The 19686-nt window shown below is 38.4% G+C and overlaps 1 protein-coding gene across 2 annotated transcripts in view; it reads left to right on the forward strand.

The window, feature by feature from the left end:
- arhgap4b (Rho GTPase activating protein 4b) overlaps positions 1-19686 on the forward strand; it is a 39368-nt gene that overhangs the window by 7367 nt on the left and 12315 nt on the right. Inside the window, exons 2-16 of one of the 2 annotated variants that reach the window (XM_079239079.1) lie at positions 865-1218; positions 7257-7428; positions 7545-7707; positions 9835-9897; positions 10016-10189; positions 10406-10534; positions 10841-11062; positions 12756-12857; positions 13045-13230; positions 13329-13413; positions 14141-14168; positions 14398-14494; positions 17668-17728; positions 17885-17962; positions 18523-18651. In XM_079239079.1, the coding sequence (XP_079095205.1) occupies positions 1149-1218; positions 7257-7428; positions 7545-7707; positions 9835-9897; positions 10016-10189; positions 10406-10534; positions 10841-11062; positions 12756-12857; positions 13045-13230; positions 13329-13413; positions 14141-14168; positions 14398-14494; positions 17668-17728; positions 17885-17962; positions 18523-18651 (1759 nt within the window). In that variant the 5' untranslated portion in view covers positions 865-1148. Of the gene's footprint in view, positions 1-859; positions 1219-7256; positions 7429-7544; positions 7708-9834; positions 9898-10015; positions 10190-10405; positions 10535-10840; positions 11063-12755; positions 12858-13044; positions 13231-13328; positions 13414-14140; positions 14169-14397; positions 14495-17667; positions 17729-17884; positions 17963-18522; positions 18652-19686 lie in introns of both variants that reach the window. The other variant, XM_079239078.1, reaches the window with a different exon arrangement.

Consider the following 19686-nt stretch of genomic DNA (forward strand, 5'->3'; position numbering starts at 1 on the left):
GTGCTTTTATATGCAGTGAACCCAGTTATTTCACATTTAACAAGAAAGTTTGTCCGAGGAAGGAGCAATTGTGCATGGAGCTGGGTCAGTGTGTCCAAATACCACATGTAAAAATTTCCATTGCTGATGCAGGTTAGACAATCTGTTCAGCCTGCATAGCAGAAGTTTTTGGCAGCCAGTAGGTTAATTCATGTCTTTCTTACATAGGCTGTATGAAAACTGGCAAAAAGTGCCAGTTTTAAGAGCTAAGGAAGCCCAGACAAGGGCAATTCTTCCTATCTTGTGGAGCATATTTCACTCCAAGCAGGATGACTTTAACTTATTTTTGGGTTTACAGCACAAGCAACAGAAGAAAAATCCCAAAATATTTTTTATTTTTAAAAGTCACTTTTCTCAACAAACCACAAGTTGACAAACTGATGGCTTTCAACCACTCCATCCTGCGTTAAGTCTCTTACAAAGCTGCACAGCAAAAATGATTTCAGGCATTTTCTCTCTCTTTTTTTTTTTGTAATTATTATTTTTATGGACCCGAACCACTAACCCCAAGGCATCAGATGTCCTTATTACTGCTATTATTCATCCCTTCTCCTTTTCCCTTCCCCCATTTATTATCCGGTACTCCCTCGCATCCTCATCACGGTGCTCTCTTACTGTCCACTATGTGTTCTGCCCTTGTCACACCATCCCTCATATTAAATCTCACTTCTCTGGTGTCAATGTCCCTTTCTTTCTTGTCATCCTGTCCTCATTTGTCCTCTTCCTCTTGACTGACTCTATTGGTCAGAGTAATTTTTTGCCCTCTTGTCATCGTAGCAGCTTCCTCTCTGACTGCCTTTTCTGTGTTTTTTCTGCTCAGCGCAGTTCACCTATGGCTCAGCCTTCAAATCAGAAGCTCATTGTATTCCAAGGAAAAATCGACCCAGCCGACATCACCGCAGAGAGCTGCCAATCGACCCTGATGCTGATGCGCCGCACACAGCTGTAGATAACCAAGGCGAAGAGGTCAGGGGTGAAGGGTCACGGATCACCGAGCTGGAGCAGGAGCTAAAGGTTGAGAGGTTTGGGAAAACGGGGACAGTGAGGCTGCAGGAATCCAGCATCACGAGGAAAGGTCTCAGTCACAGACGAGGGTCAAGGGATTAAAAATGATGACATCACACGGAAAGCTGAGGAAGGAGAAGGGGAGTCTGGCTGAGTATGAATCGCAGATAAAAGGTAAGAGTCACTGCATATGAGGTCTGTAGCTTTTATTCCACTTCTGTTTGTGAATATACACCAATATCTGCACGCATGAATGCATGTAAGACAGCCCATGCACACTGATGCATGAAGGGGGTGTGCAGTTGCTCTGCGCAATCATTGGACCATATACTTCTATCCATGCATTTTATGAGTATACTGTATGTGTGTGTGTGTGTATATATATATATATATATATATATATATATATATATATATATATATATATATATATATGTATGTATATATATATATATATATATATATATATATATATATATATATATATATATATATATATATATATATATATATGTATATATGTATATATATATTTATATATATATATATATATATATATATATATATATATATATATGTATATATGTATATATATATTTATATATATATATATGTATATATATATATATATATATGTATATATGTATATATATATGTATATATATATATATTTACATATATATATATATATATATATATATATATATATATTTATATATATATATATATATATATATATATATATATATATATATATATGTATGTACATATATATATATATATATATATATATATATATATATACATGTATATATATAATGTAAAAGTTTGTGTGTGTATATTTACATCTATGTTGTAAAAAGAATAAATCATATTTCTTCTGAGCTTGCTGGCAACTCATGCAGTGGGTCAGAGATATTTTGGGGCCTGCAAAGGAGCACACAAGGCCGTGGTAAAAGTGGAAACATGACCAAGATTATGTGGATTTCACATGACAACAGCATGTGTGTGTGTGTCATGTGCCGTGTTTTGGAGTGTGCTATGGCTTGCTCTCTGTACTGTACTACTGGGTGTATTTATAGCTAGTATTAGTGATGCTGTCTCCTCACATCCAGTCAGCCTGGGGCTGTATACTCTGTGTACTGTGCACAAAGACAGGGAAAACGAGTAAAGAGGGGAAAGACTGAACTGGCGAAGGTGGGGTCTAAAGGAGGAAAAAAGAATTAGAGAGCAGGGAATGTGGAAGATGAGGGCGCAAGGTGAAGAAAGTGGTATTTTAGAGAGCTGTGTTTCTATTAGCCTTTTCATACCACAGTGCAGCATCAAGACACTTTACTGTGTTTATTTGTGAGCTTGATCGTATTATATCAAGCACACAACATTACAACAAGTGACGTCTATATAATGAGCTGGTTGTTGCTATCAAAGCATTCTACAAAACAGAGTCAATCAAACCTCTTAGTGCCAGCATCTTATTAAATCTTGTCAGCTAATGGAAAGCCTTCAATTATTAGCGATTCACAATGTAATTTGTGGCGTGTGGACTGTGTAGCGATGATTTAGGTTTAATCTTGGACAGCAGACGCCATTATTATATACTATTCTAGATAACAATGATACACTGACTATGGTTCTATTGTTGTTTAGTTGCAGAATACAACCCAATCGAAAAAGCTTCTAGAAAAGTTGAGATGTTGTGTAAAATGTAAATAGAGACACAATTTCATGACTTTAATTAGAGCATAGAAACAAATTCAGTGTTTAAAACGAGACATTTACTATTTTAATGAAAATGAGCTCATCTTGAACTTGATGAAAGCAGCACCGCTGAGGCTGAAATAGTAGGTGGTATTGAAAAGAAACAGCTGAATAGACAAGGCAGATAATCAAGTTGATTGCTAACAGGTCAGTAACGCCATTGGTTATAAACAAAGGGCACCTTGGAGAGGCAGAGTCTCTCAAAAGTAAAAAAAAAAACAACAAAAAAAACAACAACGACAAAACAGGATCATCAGAAATAAAACTAACTATGAAGCAATTTCAGAGTGATGCTCCTCAACACAAAACTAAAAAGGCTTTGAATATTCCATCATCTACAGTACATAACATCATCCAAAGATCCAGAAAAACCTGGAGAAATTTTTGTGAGCTACGAACAAGGTTGGAAGTTGATACTAAATGCCTTCATTTTGTTTTGGGGATGACAGCATGGGCTCAGGAGCACTTCCAGAAATCCATCTGTAAACCCAGTTTACTGTGTTATCCATGAATTCAGGTTACATTTCTGCCATACAAATAAGAAGCCGTATATGAACGCGTTCCAGATGTTGGCCAAATCTAATTTAAGATGAACCAAGGCAATGAAGAAACTGCTCTGGTCAGACCAAGCGGCAACCTCCGGTGGTTAAAAGTGAAGCCAATGTGGAAGTGACAAAAATGGTGTTTCCTCCCTCATCCACTAGGGGCTCCAAAACAGAGAAAAATCCCCATAGACTTTCCATGTTAACAAGACCAACGTCCCAGTAGAAATAAACACGTTTACAGTCTCAGCTCTACCTCTTTACCCATTTTTGTATTTTCCGGGAGAGAGGACACGCGTGACGCTGCCAAGGTGGCAAAGGTATTAACCGCTCAATGAGCTTCAATTTTGCTCTTCAGAAACCTACATGTGACGCTACGAGGGCTCTGTCCATCTTTTATATACAGTAATTGGGTCAAACTAATGAAAATGTGACATTTTTTCTCGGAACACATGATTGTAGCATAATTTGAACCAAAGAGTTGAACCCCCCGACTTGTTATCAGGCCTCAGTTCAAAGGCAAATCTGATGTTATGAGGGGATGGAGTAGTGTAGATGAAACTGGCATCTAGCTGGTTTTAGAGCAACACATGCTCCCAAGGAGATTTTTTCCAGTAAATGCCTTGAACATTTCAGCAAGACGATATTAAAAGACACACTGCAGCCATTATAACAAATCAGACCTCTTACTGGGAAAGTTCAGTGGTAGACTGGCCTACTACTATAAACCTCAGTGGTGTAGAGGCCCCTCAACATGTGGGTATACTCTCAAATTTTCACCCTTGTTTTAAAGACAAAAAAGTAGCCCAGAAAAACTCTGTTTCAGAAAAAGTGACATGTAAGACCATTGCAGTTAGTTCACCCCAAAAATCCATCAGTATATTTGCTCATTGTCACAAATTCTGCTCTTCGGTTTCAGGGAGGAAGAGTTATGAAATGACTAAACCAGTACAGGCACATAGACTAGTAAGAGACAGGCTTATAGACATGCATGTATCTTTATCATGTCCATGTTCAGGCTAAAGTTAACGCAGCTGATGGCTAACTGCACCAGTGTAGCATCTGCAACCTTAGCGTAGCTGCTGGTCGGTGTAGCTCCATGTGTAGGGATGTTTGTAATTGTAAAAGCAGCATCACAGAGGGTTTAGAAGTGTGTATGTTCAAAGCTGAAGCGGGTATACTCCATATACCCGCGTATACCTTGGACTACACCACTGATAAAAGACTTATAAAAGATGATGAGATGCTACACGGTGGTAAACATGGCTCTCCCAAGCTTTTAACACATTTTGTTGCCATCAGATATGAAATGAGCTAATGTTTTCTATGGAGAAACTTACCATGAAATGTCTCATTTTCAGCATTTGATTGTTTTTATATTCAGAATGAAACATTTCTGTATAAGATTGACCAAAAAAACTGCAGATTTTTTGTAGATTTTACACAAAGTCCTCATTGGATTGGAATTCAGGTTTAACGGTAAGCTTTACATGAGCAGGGATCATGTACATCATGCTAATTTAGTAGTTTGTGGTTCTGTTCTTGGGCTTTGATTCATTGTGTGTATTATTTGCCACCATTTTAGAAAAAAGTTGAGCATTTATTTCCTGCTTTTCTCAGTGTTTTGTGGTTGAATAGATAACTAGAAGCTCTCAGAGTGAAGACAGCCATAAAAAAAACTGCAAGTTTTCTTTTTTCATTGATTAGCAACAGTTTTTGAATTAAGAGATTTAATGGCAAATTTATCCCTGCCTCCCCATGGGCAGGCGCAAAACAAAACACAACCTGGTGCTCACGTGAACGTTAACAGCTTGCCATTGAAAACAAACCCTGCACCACACACACTCATACAGAACTTCTACATATACTATGCGCTTTTTGCTCTATCACACAATCATACCGCAATCGGTAGGACACATCAGGAGGCCGCGTAGGGTTCAGTGTCTTGCCTAAAGCATGTGGTTTTGGGAAGTCTGGAACCAAAGCACCAACTTTCAGGTTGGCAAACAACTGCTCTTCCTCCTGAGCTACAGCTGCCCATAGAGAAGAAAAGATTTCTGTAAGAAGTAAAGATGGAGAAGCAGAAGTCGCCACTTTGTGACATTGATCTGAATACACTGCATTATGGACTGGCAACCTGTCCGGGGTGTACCCTGCTTCTCGCCCAGTGATTGCTGGGATAGGCTCCAGCTTCCCTGTAAGCCTTCATTAGACCAAGCAGTTAAGAAAATGGGTGGATTGATGGATATTGCATAGCTGAGGAATTTAATTCATTTACATTATATTGCATTACTGAATGAGAAAAATCTCTGTAACAAGGGAAAAGGAAGCAAATCCATATTGTATGTGATTTCAGGTCCTGCAGTACTTCATCAAAACCAGAAATGATTCAGAAATGATAGTCGCTGCTTGTTCAAGGTTTAGCAAGTTGAAACTCTGAAGATCGAACCTTGACTTAAACACTTTCCAAAAGCTGGAAGAATGGGATGATTGGGATGAATGGGATGATTAACCTTATTAGAAATGTTACAATCATAAGTCCTCAGTATGAAAGACCAGACAGAGGATCTCATGCAGAAATGCAGAGTTCAAAAGGACATATCTGTGATAGTGTAAGGATCATAATGTGTAATGTTAACTCACTGGCTGCCAAAGACATCTGCTATGACAATGGCTGGCAGCCAATGAGTCAATCATGGAATAATTAGGAATTATCTCGCTTCAGAAAGTTCCACAAAACATTTAGCTTGCTTGTAGCTCAGAGTGGTCAGCCAATGAAAAAATAGCTAACTGTAAAGACGTTTGGATTTTTCCTTGTATCAGGTTAGGTCAGTTGCGATCTGGGTTTGCAAACGTTTGTGAAGCATCTCTAGCTTCTTTACCTTCCTTACACCAGATTATTTTTTTGTCATGGCAACAACTTTGTATTCTGTATTGATTATATCAGCCAAGCATAAATACTTGGCAAAAATTTATTTGAACTACTATTAACCTGATTGGTGTATAAACGATATGTGTCTGGACAGACACGGATATAAACTGCAACTTTATTTAAAGGTGGAGGTTTATAATCATTCAGTAGTTAATCGGATTCGATTTAATGATGGGAAATGAAAATTTATCAATAACCCCACTTGCATACTGTATCAGAGTGAATGAGTTTAATTACTTTACATGCGAGGAATACTCCATTGAAAACAAAACTACACTTTTGTTTGTGTCCTGTAAATACCAGTCATTGAAGGTTAAGTGGAGACATCATTTAAGAGCCAGTCGGTTTTTAAACAAACTTTATAATCTGCCTCAATCAATTTCCACACTGACAATGCTGATATGAGAAGGATGTTCCTTAAATTATGGAACAAATGGCAAAAAGTAGTTCCCCCATAAAGGCAGTTTTGTCAGTTTGCTGGTTCTGATCATTCAGGGATGTTTTTACAATGCCAAGGAGGAAAGACATCAGCAATGATCTTAGAAAAGCAACTGTTGCTGCCCATCCGCCTCTGTTATAAGGCCATTATCAAAAAAATTATCGTCCATCATTTTATAGTTGGATAAATAATTGATGACTGGAAAACATCTAATGCAGCTGCCCATCTTCTGAGCTTCAGTTGTTATATAATTTATCCTCTCGCCAACCTATCCCAGCTGAGGATTGGTTGCAAGATTCAGTAGAAATGTAGGGATCTTTTTTTGGTTGGAGAGAGCAACCAGTTAAATAATTCATGTACTGGCTAAGCTGATAAAAAAACACTCACCTCATGCTTAAAATAACTTGTCCAAAGCAAAATCCATTTATCTGCATGTATGTCAGCATCCATGCTTATAAATATGTAATTACTAAAAATCGCTCCCCTTCTCTCTCTCTCTCTCTCTCTCTCTCTCTCTCTCTCTCTCTCTCTGTCATTTCAGACCTGCGGACCCAGCTGACAGACCAGATAAAGATTTTAGATTCTCAGGTGGAGGTAAAACAGCAGCAGCTGTCAGACCTGTCTGAGTTTCTCCGGCGTCGGGGTGACATCGAGACTGAATATGCTCGAGCGCTCGACAAGCTAACTGAAAGGTTCACTCACAAGACGAAAAAGTAAGCATGCTCTGACTTGTATGCGTGGGGATACACACACGTCTTTTCTCTATCTTTGGTGGATCCATTGCACGTCATCATCTCATGTTCTCAAGGATTGTTTTGCTCATCCTCAGGAAGGAGCAGTGGGGTCAGTCCGTGTGTCAGGTCTGGTCTGTCTTGCTGACTCAGACCCGTCTAGAGAGCCGAGAACACGCAGCACTGGGTGACACCTGCTTCAACACACTCACACAGAGGCTGGCACACAGTACAGAAGACACGCATCGTTTGCATAAACGGGTGAGGCAGTGTTTGTTGTTAGGTCACATGTATGCAGACAGAGATATGCTGGAAAACCTGGCAGAGTTTATACAATTCCTTCTTCCCATTGCTTCAACATCACCAACACAAAGTCTTCTTTTTTACACGTAGTCTTGTTTATTTAACTGAACTATGCGCCATAAAATACAAAATAAGCTTTATATATTATAGCTCCTAACTTATACTGTATACATTTATCAGGTGAATTTATATAATTTACTGTAAAGCACAATGAAATAATAAGAATAAGAATAATAAATCAAGTTCAGTACAGTCATGGGGAACTGGAATCACTCTTCTGTGTCTCCTGTATGAGGAACTAAGCTTGTGTTTGATGCGTAAATTTCCTGACAGCTCATTTTTGTCATTTAACTAGACTTCCTTTGACTGCTGTTGTTATTATCCAACCTTAAAAAGTAAACCGAGTCATACCTCAGAAATAGCCAAACAACACCGACATATGACAGGATGTGCTCATGTTGTAGTTTCATAATGAAAACTCAGCTTGCACATCGACTATGCTTGCCTTAGAATTGTTTACTTTCTACCTACAGACAGGGGCTGCTTGGTGGTGTGGTGGTTAGCACCCTCACCTCACAGCAAGAAGGTTCGAACCTCAGCTGGGACTTTTTCTGTGAGACGTTTGCATGTTCTCCCTGTGAATGCATGGATGGAAATTCATGCACCTTAAAGCTCTCCACATGACAGGTTCAGTGTCTCACTGTGTAGTTGTGTGACAGCGTTGAGGCTCGGTATCTAAATTAGCTGCATTTGCTGCAACTTTGCTCTTTAATGACAGAAAACACAGCAGTGTGTCTGTTCATCCACTGTTTATTGTATTCATTTAACAACTTGTTTATTTATTCTATTCACTCATTTATATCTTTGGCCAAAGATTCTTATAAAACATCCAGGAAGTGTCAGTCCACTATTTGCCATGTTGAACAACTAAGTTTGAAACCCATCCTGCAGCATATTCTTGGTTTAGGATTTCATGTTACTGCAAACAACATCCAAGGAATATGTTGTCATCAAACCACATCTCACTTGGATGAAGACACTTAAATTTTTAGAAATGAGGACAGAATTACCAACAATACATTTTGTCTGGACTGGGATTCACAAACTGAAAGTCTTTCAGCAAATTCCCTTTCCGTCATTTAGTCTGGTAACACGAGATGCATGAGCAGTCTCGTTCATGTTCTAAAGTGTAGCGAATGATCTGTCTTAGTGAAATTGCTTGTTGTCAGACATTCTCTCTGTACCTTCTTGTGGTTGAAAAGTGAGCAGAATCTTAATGAGGCCATAAGAGTCATTTCAAAGCTGTTTGGAGCTGTTGTTAGGCCCCGTGCCAAGAAGTGCAAGACTTAGCGTCTGTACTTTTTCTCTGTGTTACCAACCAAAGAAGTGCTGTAAAACATTATTGACTAAGTTGTAGTCAGTTGAGTAGGTACTCAATCTGCTTTTAAAAGAATATACTTTTTGCATATTTAAACCTTTTTTAAAGATGCCATGTGCCACTTCAGACATGAGTTGAACTTAAATATGAAACATAATGTGCCTTGATGGAGAGTAATCACCTTGGACTTGACTTTGCTGGCTGATTTTAATTTTGAGATTTAAATAAATATATCTGAAAAACAAGACAAATTTTAACACAATATTTTTTAAAGATTATTTACACGCAATAGACACATTGCAGATTGCATTAGCCGTAATGCGAACAGCCTTATGCTGGGTTCTTCTATAGTTTATTGGGTTTCTAATTATATTAAATTTACGTCACATGCAAACATCACATGGATTTTAATTTTGAGATTTGAATAAATATATCTGAAAAACAAGACAAATTTTAACACAATATTTTTTAAAGATTATTTACACGCAATAGACACATTGTGGATTGCATTAGCCGTTATGCTGGGTTCTCCTATAGTTTATCAGGTTTCTAATTATTACTAAACTTACGTCACGTACAAACATCACATGGAAAAGCATCAAACTGTGGTATTATGGAGCGGCATACAACAGAACTAAGCAAATTGCTTGCAGGCTTTGGCATTAGCTTAACTAAGGACTTTTACATTTCTACTGCGCACGTTGCAGAGCAAAGAAGTTGGAATCCAGATGCAGGATGAGCTGCTGAAAGTCACCACTGAACTGCAGACGGTGAGTTTCTTATCATCATGTTGCATATAAAAATGCAAATGTGTAGATATTTATAGTGCATGGTCTCCGAAAAATACTGATGTGGTTTGTGCTGTTTGATGTGTGTGTGTTAATGAAGGCTCTGAAGACATATAACCAGTATCATACAGACTGCCTGATAGCTGAGGGGAAGCTGAAGGAAGCTGAGCGGTTGGAGGAGAGACACACTGGCAAGTCAGCTGACCTCGGCCCGGGCCAGTTAGTAGGACAGAGGCGAAGCTCTGTCAAGAAGATGGAGCGTTTGATGGAAAAGGTGTGCATCTGTGCTCAACGACAAGAAAGAACAAGCCACAGGAAGTGTTGACGTGCGGTTTCGATATGATAAACTACTTCCCTTTCCTGATTTTTTTTTTTTCCTTCTGTATTTGTGTTTAGGTACCCACATCTTTAAATCGGTATGGTGTACTGCCACTGCTGCCACATATATTAACTTCTCTAACCTGTTTTTTGTTTTTATGTGATTGCACAGAGGCATGGCAGAGTGCAGGAGACTCAGCTGAAGTGTACCAAGGCTCGAAATGACTACCTGCTAAATCTAGCTGCAGCAAATGCAGCCATGAACAAGTACTACCTGCAAGATGTCAGCACTCTTATTGATGTAAGAAACGTGCAATTTTAGTTGCAAACCTTTGAGAGTATTCACGAAACTATAAAATACTTTTCATCTTTCAACTGTAAAGCGCCACACTGCCTCGATGTTTCCTGAGATGATGCAAGGAGAAACATAGTGTTTACTTCTAAGGAGCTTTCTGTGAAAACAATTAAAATCCACCTTTTTTTTTTAAAATTTACTTCTCTTGTCTTTTCCCATAAATTTCTTTGCATTACTTCTCATTTCCTCCGCCTGTTTTCTTTTTGCAATGTGTCCATCCACCCATCCGTTTTGCTTCCTCTCTCTTGGCAGTGCTGTGACCTTGGTTTCCATTTGTCCCTGGAGAGGGTGATGAAGTGCTACCTGGCCAGTAGGTGGCGCATTCAAAAGACAGAAGAGACTGGTCTTAAGCAGCTGGAAGCTGCTGTTACATCCTTGGATCAGAGTGGAGACAGGGATGCGTTGCTACAGCAACATGATGCCGCCTTCTGCCTTCCATTCAGATTCAATTACCACCCACACGAAGGAGACCAGGTGAAATTACTGTGTAGTTCTGTGTTGAAGCAGGGATGCTACTTTTTCATTCATAGATTAAGCTTCTGTTAAGTCAAAAGACTGTGAAATAAACATGGAGGGCAGATGCTCACTCTTTGTTTTATGTATGCTTAGCTACTATATAGGCAAATGTGAGACTAAAGTCTGCATTGAAACGACATGTTTCACATAGTCCCAAAGCATCTGTTGCCGATCCTTTAGAGTTGATATAAGAGTGCTTAAATCTGTAAACCTTTCATATACACCAAAAATAAAGAAAATAAATAGGAAAAAATACAACAGACTGTAGGGAAGGGGGAAAATAGAAACAGTACAATATATAGTACCAGAAAATGTTTGAGGAACAAGTCATTCCATGTTTCAAGACTTGACTTTATAATCTCACTTTTGCTGCTTGCCTAGCGGCTGTTTTCATTCGACTAAAAATGTAGTTTTTGCGAAGTAGCTTCATGAATTGTTTCTGTAAAACCTGCTTATTAAAGGGTTGCCATTAATCTAAAATCCAATCAGTTTTCTCATGATGTGTTAAATGAAATGCAATTGAGTCACCATATTGATAGGAAAATCTTCAAGTCATGAAACTGAAATATTTATTTTTTAAATGGACAAGTTTTTAATTTTTTATGATGAGTAGAAATCTCCAAGCTAATTCTACATTGTTTGCATTGAAGCTTGATTTTAATTCAAAGTCCATTGAAACAAACAGAAGCACAATATGACATCCATAAGCATATTGATTGTTTGTTTTTGGACTATCTGTTTTTTTGTTTTTTTTTTTTTTTGTTTTGTTTTGTTCTGTTTTCATTAGTTAGTTTGTTTTACGTCGAACTAGTTTTACATGTAACTTTTTGCCAAATAACATGAGTGGATTAAACTTTGTGATTTTGTCATCTGTCTGGCTAATTTGGCACCAACAGTTGTTTGGCAATGTGAAGGTGTTAGCTAAAATAGCACCTTTTACATGTTATTAAAGGCTACAGCTGGCAGCTTTGTTAGACTAATTAACTTTGTTTCGAAAGTTTACAATTAAATACCAACGGCCAAAATCATGTCAAACTAATCCATTAAACCTCAATAGCATAATTTAGCTAGTTTTAGCTCGAGTTGTCTGTCAGAACTGCGACGACCATTTATGAATATTAAAACCAATAATGCTTTCTCAAGAACAATTAGCTTCATACTGTTAGTATTATATTAAGACAGTCATAGCCTTTAACAGCTCATTATATTTAGGATCCCTTTATAAGGTTCGCTGCTGTTGGGCACAACAGGCTGCTAGAGTTAGCATTAGCTATTTAGCTTTTAACCCTATAAAATCTATTACCTGCAAACCATTTAATTTTTTTCCCTCATCAAAAGTATTAATAAGTGGCTTTGGTGTAAATTCACTTCAATATTTTGAGCAGAAAATCTACCATTAAAAATGCACTTGAATGAGAGGGAAAAGTAGCCAAAAGTAGAGGTGTTTAACAATTACACAATGTATGTTTTTAATCACAAGCTCTTTGAACACCTTATGCTTATTTTACTTTTATTTTAAAGCATATTTCTAAGTTAGCATCCTCTCTAATTAAACTGACATGGCCTTCTTTCAAATAGCTTTCATCTGCTTTAAGAGTGATTTCAATATATTTAATTGCATTACATCATGCTGTGTGTTGGTGTATTTCAGGTGTGTGAGGTGAGTGCGGAGAGCCAGGTGAGGTACGAGCTAGAAACCAGGTTCCAGCAGCTTCAATCTCGACTTGCTGCTGTTACCTTGGAAACAGAGGAGGTGAGCTAATTGTTCCCAGTGTATGTTTATAAAATGATCTGTGTGTCTCTGTAGGTCAGTCGGTCATGAGGCATGTAAACATTAGCATCTAACTTTACAGAATCAACTCAATGGAAAAATAGCTTCATAAAAAGATTAAAAATAAAACACCAGACATAACAGTTGATCATTTCTTTCCTGTTCTCAGGTCAGTAAAACGCTTAAAGCCACACTTGCAGCCCTGCTGGACACAATGTGTGACAGCGAGTGCAACCCCTCGCCGGACGTGTCCAGCAGTCTATCACACGAGCCCCCTGGAGGAAGTACTGTGCAAAAACTTACCCTTGCCAAGCGTCGAGCCAATCAGCAGGAGACGGAGACCTACTACCTTACAGTAAGTCGGCTAGAACTTAGATGGAAGTAGATGGTATTTCCGCTCACTGATTACTACGTTTTCTGAGTTTTACTCATTATTTCACATTTCTACCTTAGAAAGTGAAGGAGTTTCTCACCAGCAGTTCTCTGGCCTCCAAACTTCAAGCCAAACATGATCTTCTACAAGATGCCATACAGAAAGGTAGGCCCATATTATATTAATTAAAAGCAATTAGTTTTAGTAAAGCTATTTATCAACTTTGTGAAGCATGTAAATGTATTACCTGCAGTCCAACCTGTCTGATTAGTTGGACATTTCAGTAGTGAGTGCTTGTTTTGAATAGCCACTAACTTTAAGCACATGCTGTTTTGATGTTGACGATTTAGTGGCGGATAAGACGCAAGTTTGCGTCTTATCCGCCCATACGTCTTTAAAACTCCTGTTTTAAAAGCCAGTTGCAACCTAACTCATGACTAGTGCTTGTTTTTCTCAGCCGAACACTAAAACAGTGAAAACGTTAAACCTGAGTTCATCAATTTTTAGTCAAAGATATTTTACAAATACTCCATCTTTTATTTTGGAAACAGACTTAGAAATGTATTTCCAAAACAAAATGAGACATTTTTTATTTAGGAAACATATTTCTAAGTGTATTCTCTTTTTTAAAAAAAAAAGGAAAAAAAAACTGTTTATGAGGCAGGTAAGATCAGCTTTATTCTAACTGCCTATCCACTCATTTTATTTACATTTTTTGAATTAGCGCATCCTCGTGTGACACACCCCGAGGATGTTTATTCTTCCTGTGTGTATTGAACATGTGGAGTCTGATTTGCAAAATCATCTGTGGAAAAACCTCTGTGCTTTCTTTACCGCCACGCTGTAAATCAGACATAGCCTTTTCATACATTTTCTGTTTCCTGTTTTCCAGCTGAGGCTGTCGACAGTGACCCTTCCAGGTAAACAACGTCTTTACGCGACACGGAGAATAAAGTGAGCGTGTCTGAGAGAGGCTTAGAGACATGGAGAGAGCAGAGAGGACATTGGGGGGGGGGGGAGGAAACAGACCAAATTGAACCAAATTTAGATTCTTAAACCAGCTTATGATCACAGCAAACATCTACTTTTTTGACTGTCATTCACCACGTGTAAAATGGGATCATGGATTTTATTTGTTATATTTCTCAGAATGCAATGTGCTCGGTCAGTCCGTGTTCGGAAGTCCAGACCTGTTTCCCAATTCTGCCACACACTCTTCACCACAGACATACTCTCCTACATACAGGTAACACCAACAAACAAACTCTTACTTTTACTTCCCCTCTCTGTTTGCTGCACTTCGCTGCACTGCTGTTCAACCCTTTAAAGGAAATCATTTCCAAAATCCTGACGCTGAAGACTTTGGGGGTTCTTGCAGCACATGCACACTCGTGACAGTCACCCCGCCCCCCTCACCCCCTGTGTACAGATAGCTGCCGTTATGTGTATGGTTGTGCTTATAGCTTATTGCTGGCTTTCTCTCCTTTCAGTCCACCCCCTTTTATCTCTTCCCCCCTCGCTTGTGAAAGGGATTAAAATGCACTGGCCTCTTTGCTGCCTCCTCTCGACTCCTCTACTGAGCGTGTGTGTGCTTACATGCACCTCTTCCCACTGCCTCTAAATCTTTATTCCCACTTATTTTCACTTTCCCTTCTCCTCTAATCTCTGCTTTTTCTGTGTCCCTGCTCTGCTGTGCTTTGGCTTTGTGCAGAAGAAGAAGGAGAATGTCTCGGACACAGGTACCTACAGTACCGCCAATGACTGCTCTTACCAAATGTCAGCATCACACTCCAGTGATGGTTTTCAGCCATCTTGTGGAGGGACTGGAGTTTTTTTTTTTTTATCTCTCACAGTTTTGAGAAAGCTAAGAAGTTTTGTAGTTCTGATAAGATGAGAGTCAGTCGTAGGGTTGGTAATTTGTGTTGGTAGTTTAGACTTTTGTAACTGAGTTATGGGTCAGTATCGAGCTCAACGCTTTGATTGATTTACCCTCAAAACTATCAGCCTTTTTACTTTATATGTAAAATTTAGAGAATCTGAACCCTTGTAAGCAGTCAACATCTTATTTTTCAGAACAGCCTCAGTTTTCAGATCATGAGGCTAAAATGATGTCATATAGGTAAACAGATATATCACCATAAAGCCCAACCAATAAAACCAACGCAGAATTTATCACCAACAGTATTTTGTAGAAGTCGCACACATACGAACAGTGACAAAGCCTTCTCTTGTCAAGTCTTGGCTTTCATGAGAAAAAAATATTTGCCTAGAAATAAACAAACAATAAAAGCTGTTTACATATTTACACTTTTTTTCCTCCAGGAGTTTTTACTTTTTGCTTTTTGCAGTTTTTATTTATTACATCCCAAAAATTAATTGTGTTATAATGGATCACTCTTTGTGGAGCTTCTGTATAACGTCTGAATAAACCATACGAATCTCCTGGTGGAGTTATAATGCCTGGAAAACGTCTAGAGATCACCTAAATGGTGACCAGAGTCGGTCATAATTTTTACCCCACAGTTACATCGTTATGTGCTGAGAAATTGTTGAATATATAATCTAACGGAGATTTAAGGGTTAACCAAGCAGAGCACAGTGTATGCCAGTACAGGTTATTTGAGCCTTTTCTTCAGAACATGAACATAAATGTTCTATAAGCTCACCTCCAGTCAGTAATATTAAACCATAATTCTCACCTGCCATCTAACATCCACAACCTTCAGCATCTAGACATTACTCTGACGGTTTATTCTGTTTTTCTTTCTTTATTTTTGACAAAGTGGAATTGATTAGTTATATTTCTCCAACGGAGTGAAGATGAAAAGTGTGTGGAAGCTGCTTGCATGTCAAATACCTGGCATGACATACATGTGTGTATTGTTGATAAATATTAACCAGTAATATTAAGCATAGCATCGTTTTATTTCAGTAAGACTGTTTTAGAAAAATGAACATCGTGTTATGTTGAGAAATACTCGACATTAATACATAAAACAGTTGACAACACAAGTGTGAAGTACTCATACTTGCTTACATCATCTTTTCATGGCAGCTGAGTCTAAAACAGTGTTTTTAGGAGAAGTGGATCAGACTGTGACTGATGACTAAACTTACATCTTTTTACCTCTCTCTCTATACATTTATAAGGAGATGAAAAGATGAATGTGAACCATGAACGGATGATGTAGCATCTTTCTATTGAAAGTTTATAACAGAAGTATATCTGCTATAGTTACTTTACTTCCTGGTTGGGCAGTGATTTTTGGCTTTCATGTTGCTGAATATTTTAGAGGTAGAGTTTATTAAAATGCTGGATTTACTCAGAACTGATTTGTCTGGGCTTCTGTAGCTACAACGGGATCTTCTAGCGAATATTTAGCACACAAGGTCTGAATATAATATACATGTTCACCATTAGATTTTGAAACTTTCTTCATCAAAATCTCAGTAAAGGTTTGTTGTCAGATGTCAAACTGAATAAAGGATCTAATGTGGAAACGTGTTGAATTTAAAAGTGAGTAGGAAGCCTAATTAAATTTTCCTGTTAATAATTAAATGTAAAGATGGATGCTAGGTTCTACACAACTTTCACACTGTTTAGTCTTCATTTTTATCACATTTTTGGGGCAATCTAATCACAAGTTGGCAGCTTAAAGTATGTGAGTTCACACTGGGCTGTAAAATATGTGCTCACATGAACCATTAGTTACTCGTACGAGCCTACATCACACAATCAGCTGGCAAACAGGATGCGAGATCTAATCTTCGTGTAAAGTCATAAACAAATTCATTTACACAAATTATATTATTATAATGACCGTAACACATTTCTGATTGGCTTTACTTGTATTTATTATGGATTTCATTTGGGAGAAATTTCAATAAGTTGTGTTATGTAACCGATGTGATATCAGAGCAGGGCATGAAATATTGATTTGTAATGCTGCAGTGTTGAGTGCTAGTCCACCTCTCCTGACTGAAGACACACAAACTGAAGCTTTTAAACCAATCTCTTAAGAAAAGACTGAAGACGTATGTTCACAATAGATAACAGCTTTTCTGTCTGTAATGCATGCATGAGCTGTGCACAGTGACACATTCCCCCCTCGCTCCAGGTTAACATTTGCTTTGTTGCATTAAAACTCAAGCTTTGAGGAGCAAACACATTCTAAATATTTGGGGAAAGGCCGATTATAAGGCAACTTTCAGGAGCAGCGAGATGATTTTGAAGCTTCTGGAGCTGCACGTATTGTTGCTTTGTGCACTGTCAGTGCAGAAATAAGAAATAAAAATGAGCAGAAAGGTTTCGTATGAGTTGCGCCAACAGATTTTGCATAATGCCTTTTTAGTTGTCATCCTTGTCACTTCTATCTGATTCTGCATCTGCACCTTCCCTTTGTCCATTTTTCTCCTTAGAGCTCTGGACAGCAGATTCCTGTGGTGGTTGAAAGCTGCATCCGCTTCATAAACCTCCACGGTGAGTCAGTTTTGGCGATATAGCGTGAAGACATGTCGGGAGAGCTTGGGTTGCTGGGGCCTGAGTAGGTGGAAGTACTTATTTGTGTGCGCCTGTGCAAAAGTGCGTCTGCGTGTCAGGCATCACTGAACATGTAGCTGATATTATATGTTTCAGGGCTCCACCATGAAGGAATATTCAGAGTTCCCGGCTCGCAGCGGGAAGTTAATCTCATCAGAGATGCATTTGAGAGAGGTGAGATTTCACTAAATCCTACAACCTGTTGTAACATATAATATGTAGAGAAAAAGGAAAAGTGTCTTCAGAAGAATCAAAACAAATCTCTGAATATCAGGTGTCTCTTCACCTGGGATTTATTGCTATTATTTCAGCAGAGTCTAATTACAAGGTCAATGAAGGATAACATCGTAGTGCTGCATGGTTATGTGACCCTTTCCAGCTGCATCTTTAAGCTAGATGCTGAATTTGCTTTAAGATTTTGAGTGAAAATTTTACATGATCTACACTGGTAAACTCCGCTTCCACCTTCTACAAGATAAAAACCATTATTTCTAATGTATTACTTTTTCTGACTGCAGTAAATGTTTCCTTTATTTGTTTCCTCTAAAAAAAACATTTGTACTCCAGCTTTCAGCCTCCTTTTAGTTTGTTTTTCTGCTCAGACTGAATATTACATCATCTAGAGTAAAAAATAAATCTGCACAGCTGCTGCATTGAACTGGAAGCTTTGGCACAAAGACGTGTTTTTATGCACCGATCCACTCGTGTCATGCTTGTGTCTGAATTCCCTGCAGGAGAAGATCCTCTGTCAGACAGTGAGTGTGACCTGGACTCTGTGGCTGGTGTACTGAAGCTGTACTTCAGGGGTCTTGAGCCTCCTCTTTTCCCCTATGACAGCTACTCTCAGCTGCTGGAGTGTGTCCGTAAGACGCCTTTATGTAACCTCTGTTTGTCTCGGTGTGTTTCTGTTTTCAGATCTGATCAGACGGTTTCGCTTGAGCTTTTTGGTGTCTGTTTCCACTCAGTTGGTTGTCTGTGTTTATACTTTCGTTTCTCAATGCTTTTTCAGGCTCTGTTCAGCTTTGTCACCTCTTTACTTACGGTACAGTACAGAGAGTGTTTTTGTGATTTACAGTACTATGAGGAAGTCAGCGGCTACTTTATTTCTTTCTGATTTCCTTCCAAGCAGACAGATTTCTTTCTTTTGTACTGAAGTGGTTTTAAGCAATAGTTTTGCAGGCTTTGCTGCATTTTTTTTTTTTTTTTTGCTTATTTCTAGTCCAGCCATTTTACTTGGCCATCATAGTTAAACAGGTTTAATCGTTGAAGCATAAAAACTTAGCCTCACTTAAGGAAAGAACCAATTTTGTTTTTACATCTTAACAAATCTTACTTTTAACTGTATTTTGTTACAACATCTAGTCATAAAGCTGCTGAATTTGTTCTCATTTCTTTATCTGCATATGTAGAAAAGGGACAAATATAGATTTACAGGCATGAAATAGTGTTTTTACCATCATGGTGACTCACATTGAGTTACAACTCAAGCAGTTGTCATATCTTGACACGCTGTGCAGTCTATTCCTGTAAACTTTTGAGTAGACCGGTCAGGTGGAGGACAAAAGGAGAGTCAGGTCTAAAATCTGCAGCAGATGAACACCACCTCATCAGAAACGATCTCCATGGGAGGACAACTGGCAGGAAGTTATTCTGAAGGATGGGTATCAGAGGGAAAAGGGTGTGTCGAGGTTTGGCAAATGGCACAAGAGCTGGACTGAAAACGAGTCACAACAGGTGACTGGAGTGATGAATCCTCCACAGAGCCTGAATATCAATATAACTGAAGCAGTGGGACATCATCTTCACAGAGAGCAGAACAGATGGCGGCATCACCCAAAGAAAAGCTTTGAAATGGCTGACAAGAAGCCTGGAGAAATTAAATTAGAGAAATTACAGAG

This window comes from Telmatherina bonti (assembly GCF_933228915.1).
Source record: "Telmatherina bonti genome assembly, chromosome: 4".
NCBI classification, from domain to species: Eukaryota; Metazoa; Chordata; class Actinopteri; order Atheriniformes; family Telmatherinidae; genus Telmatherina; species Telmatherina bonti.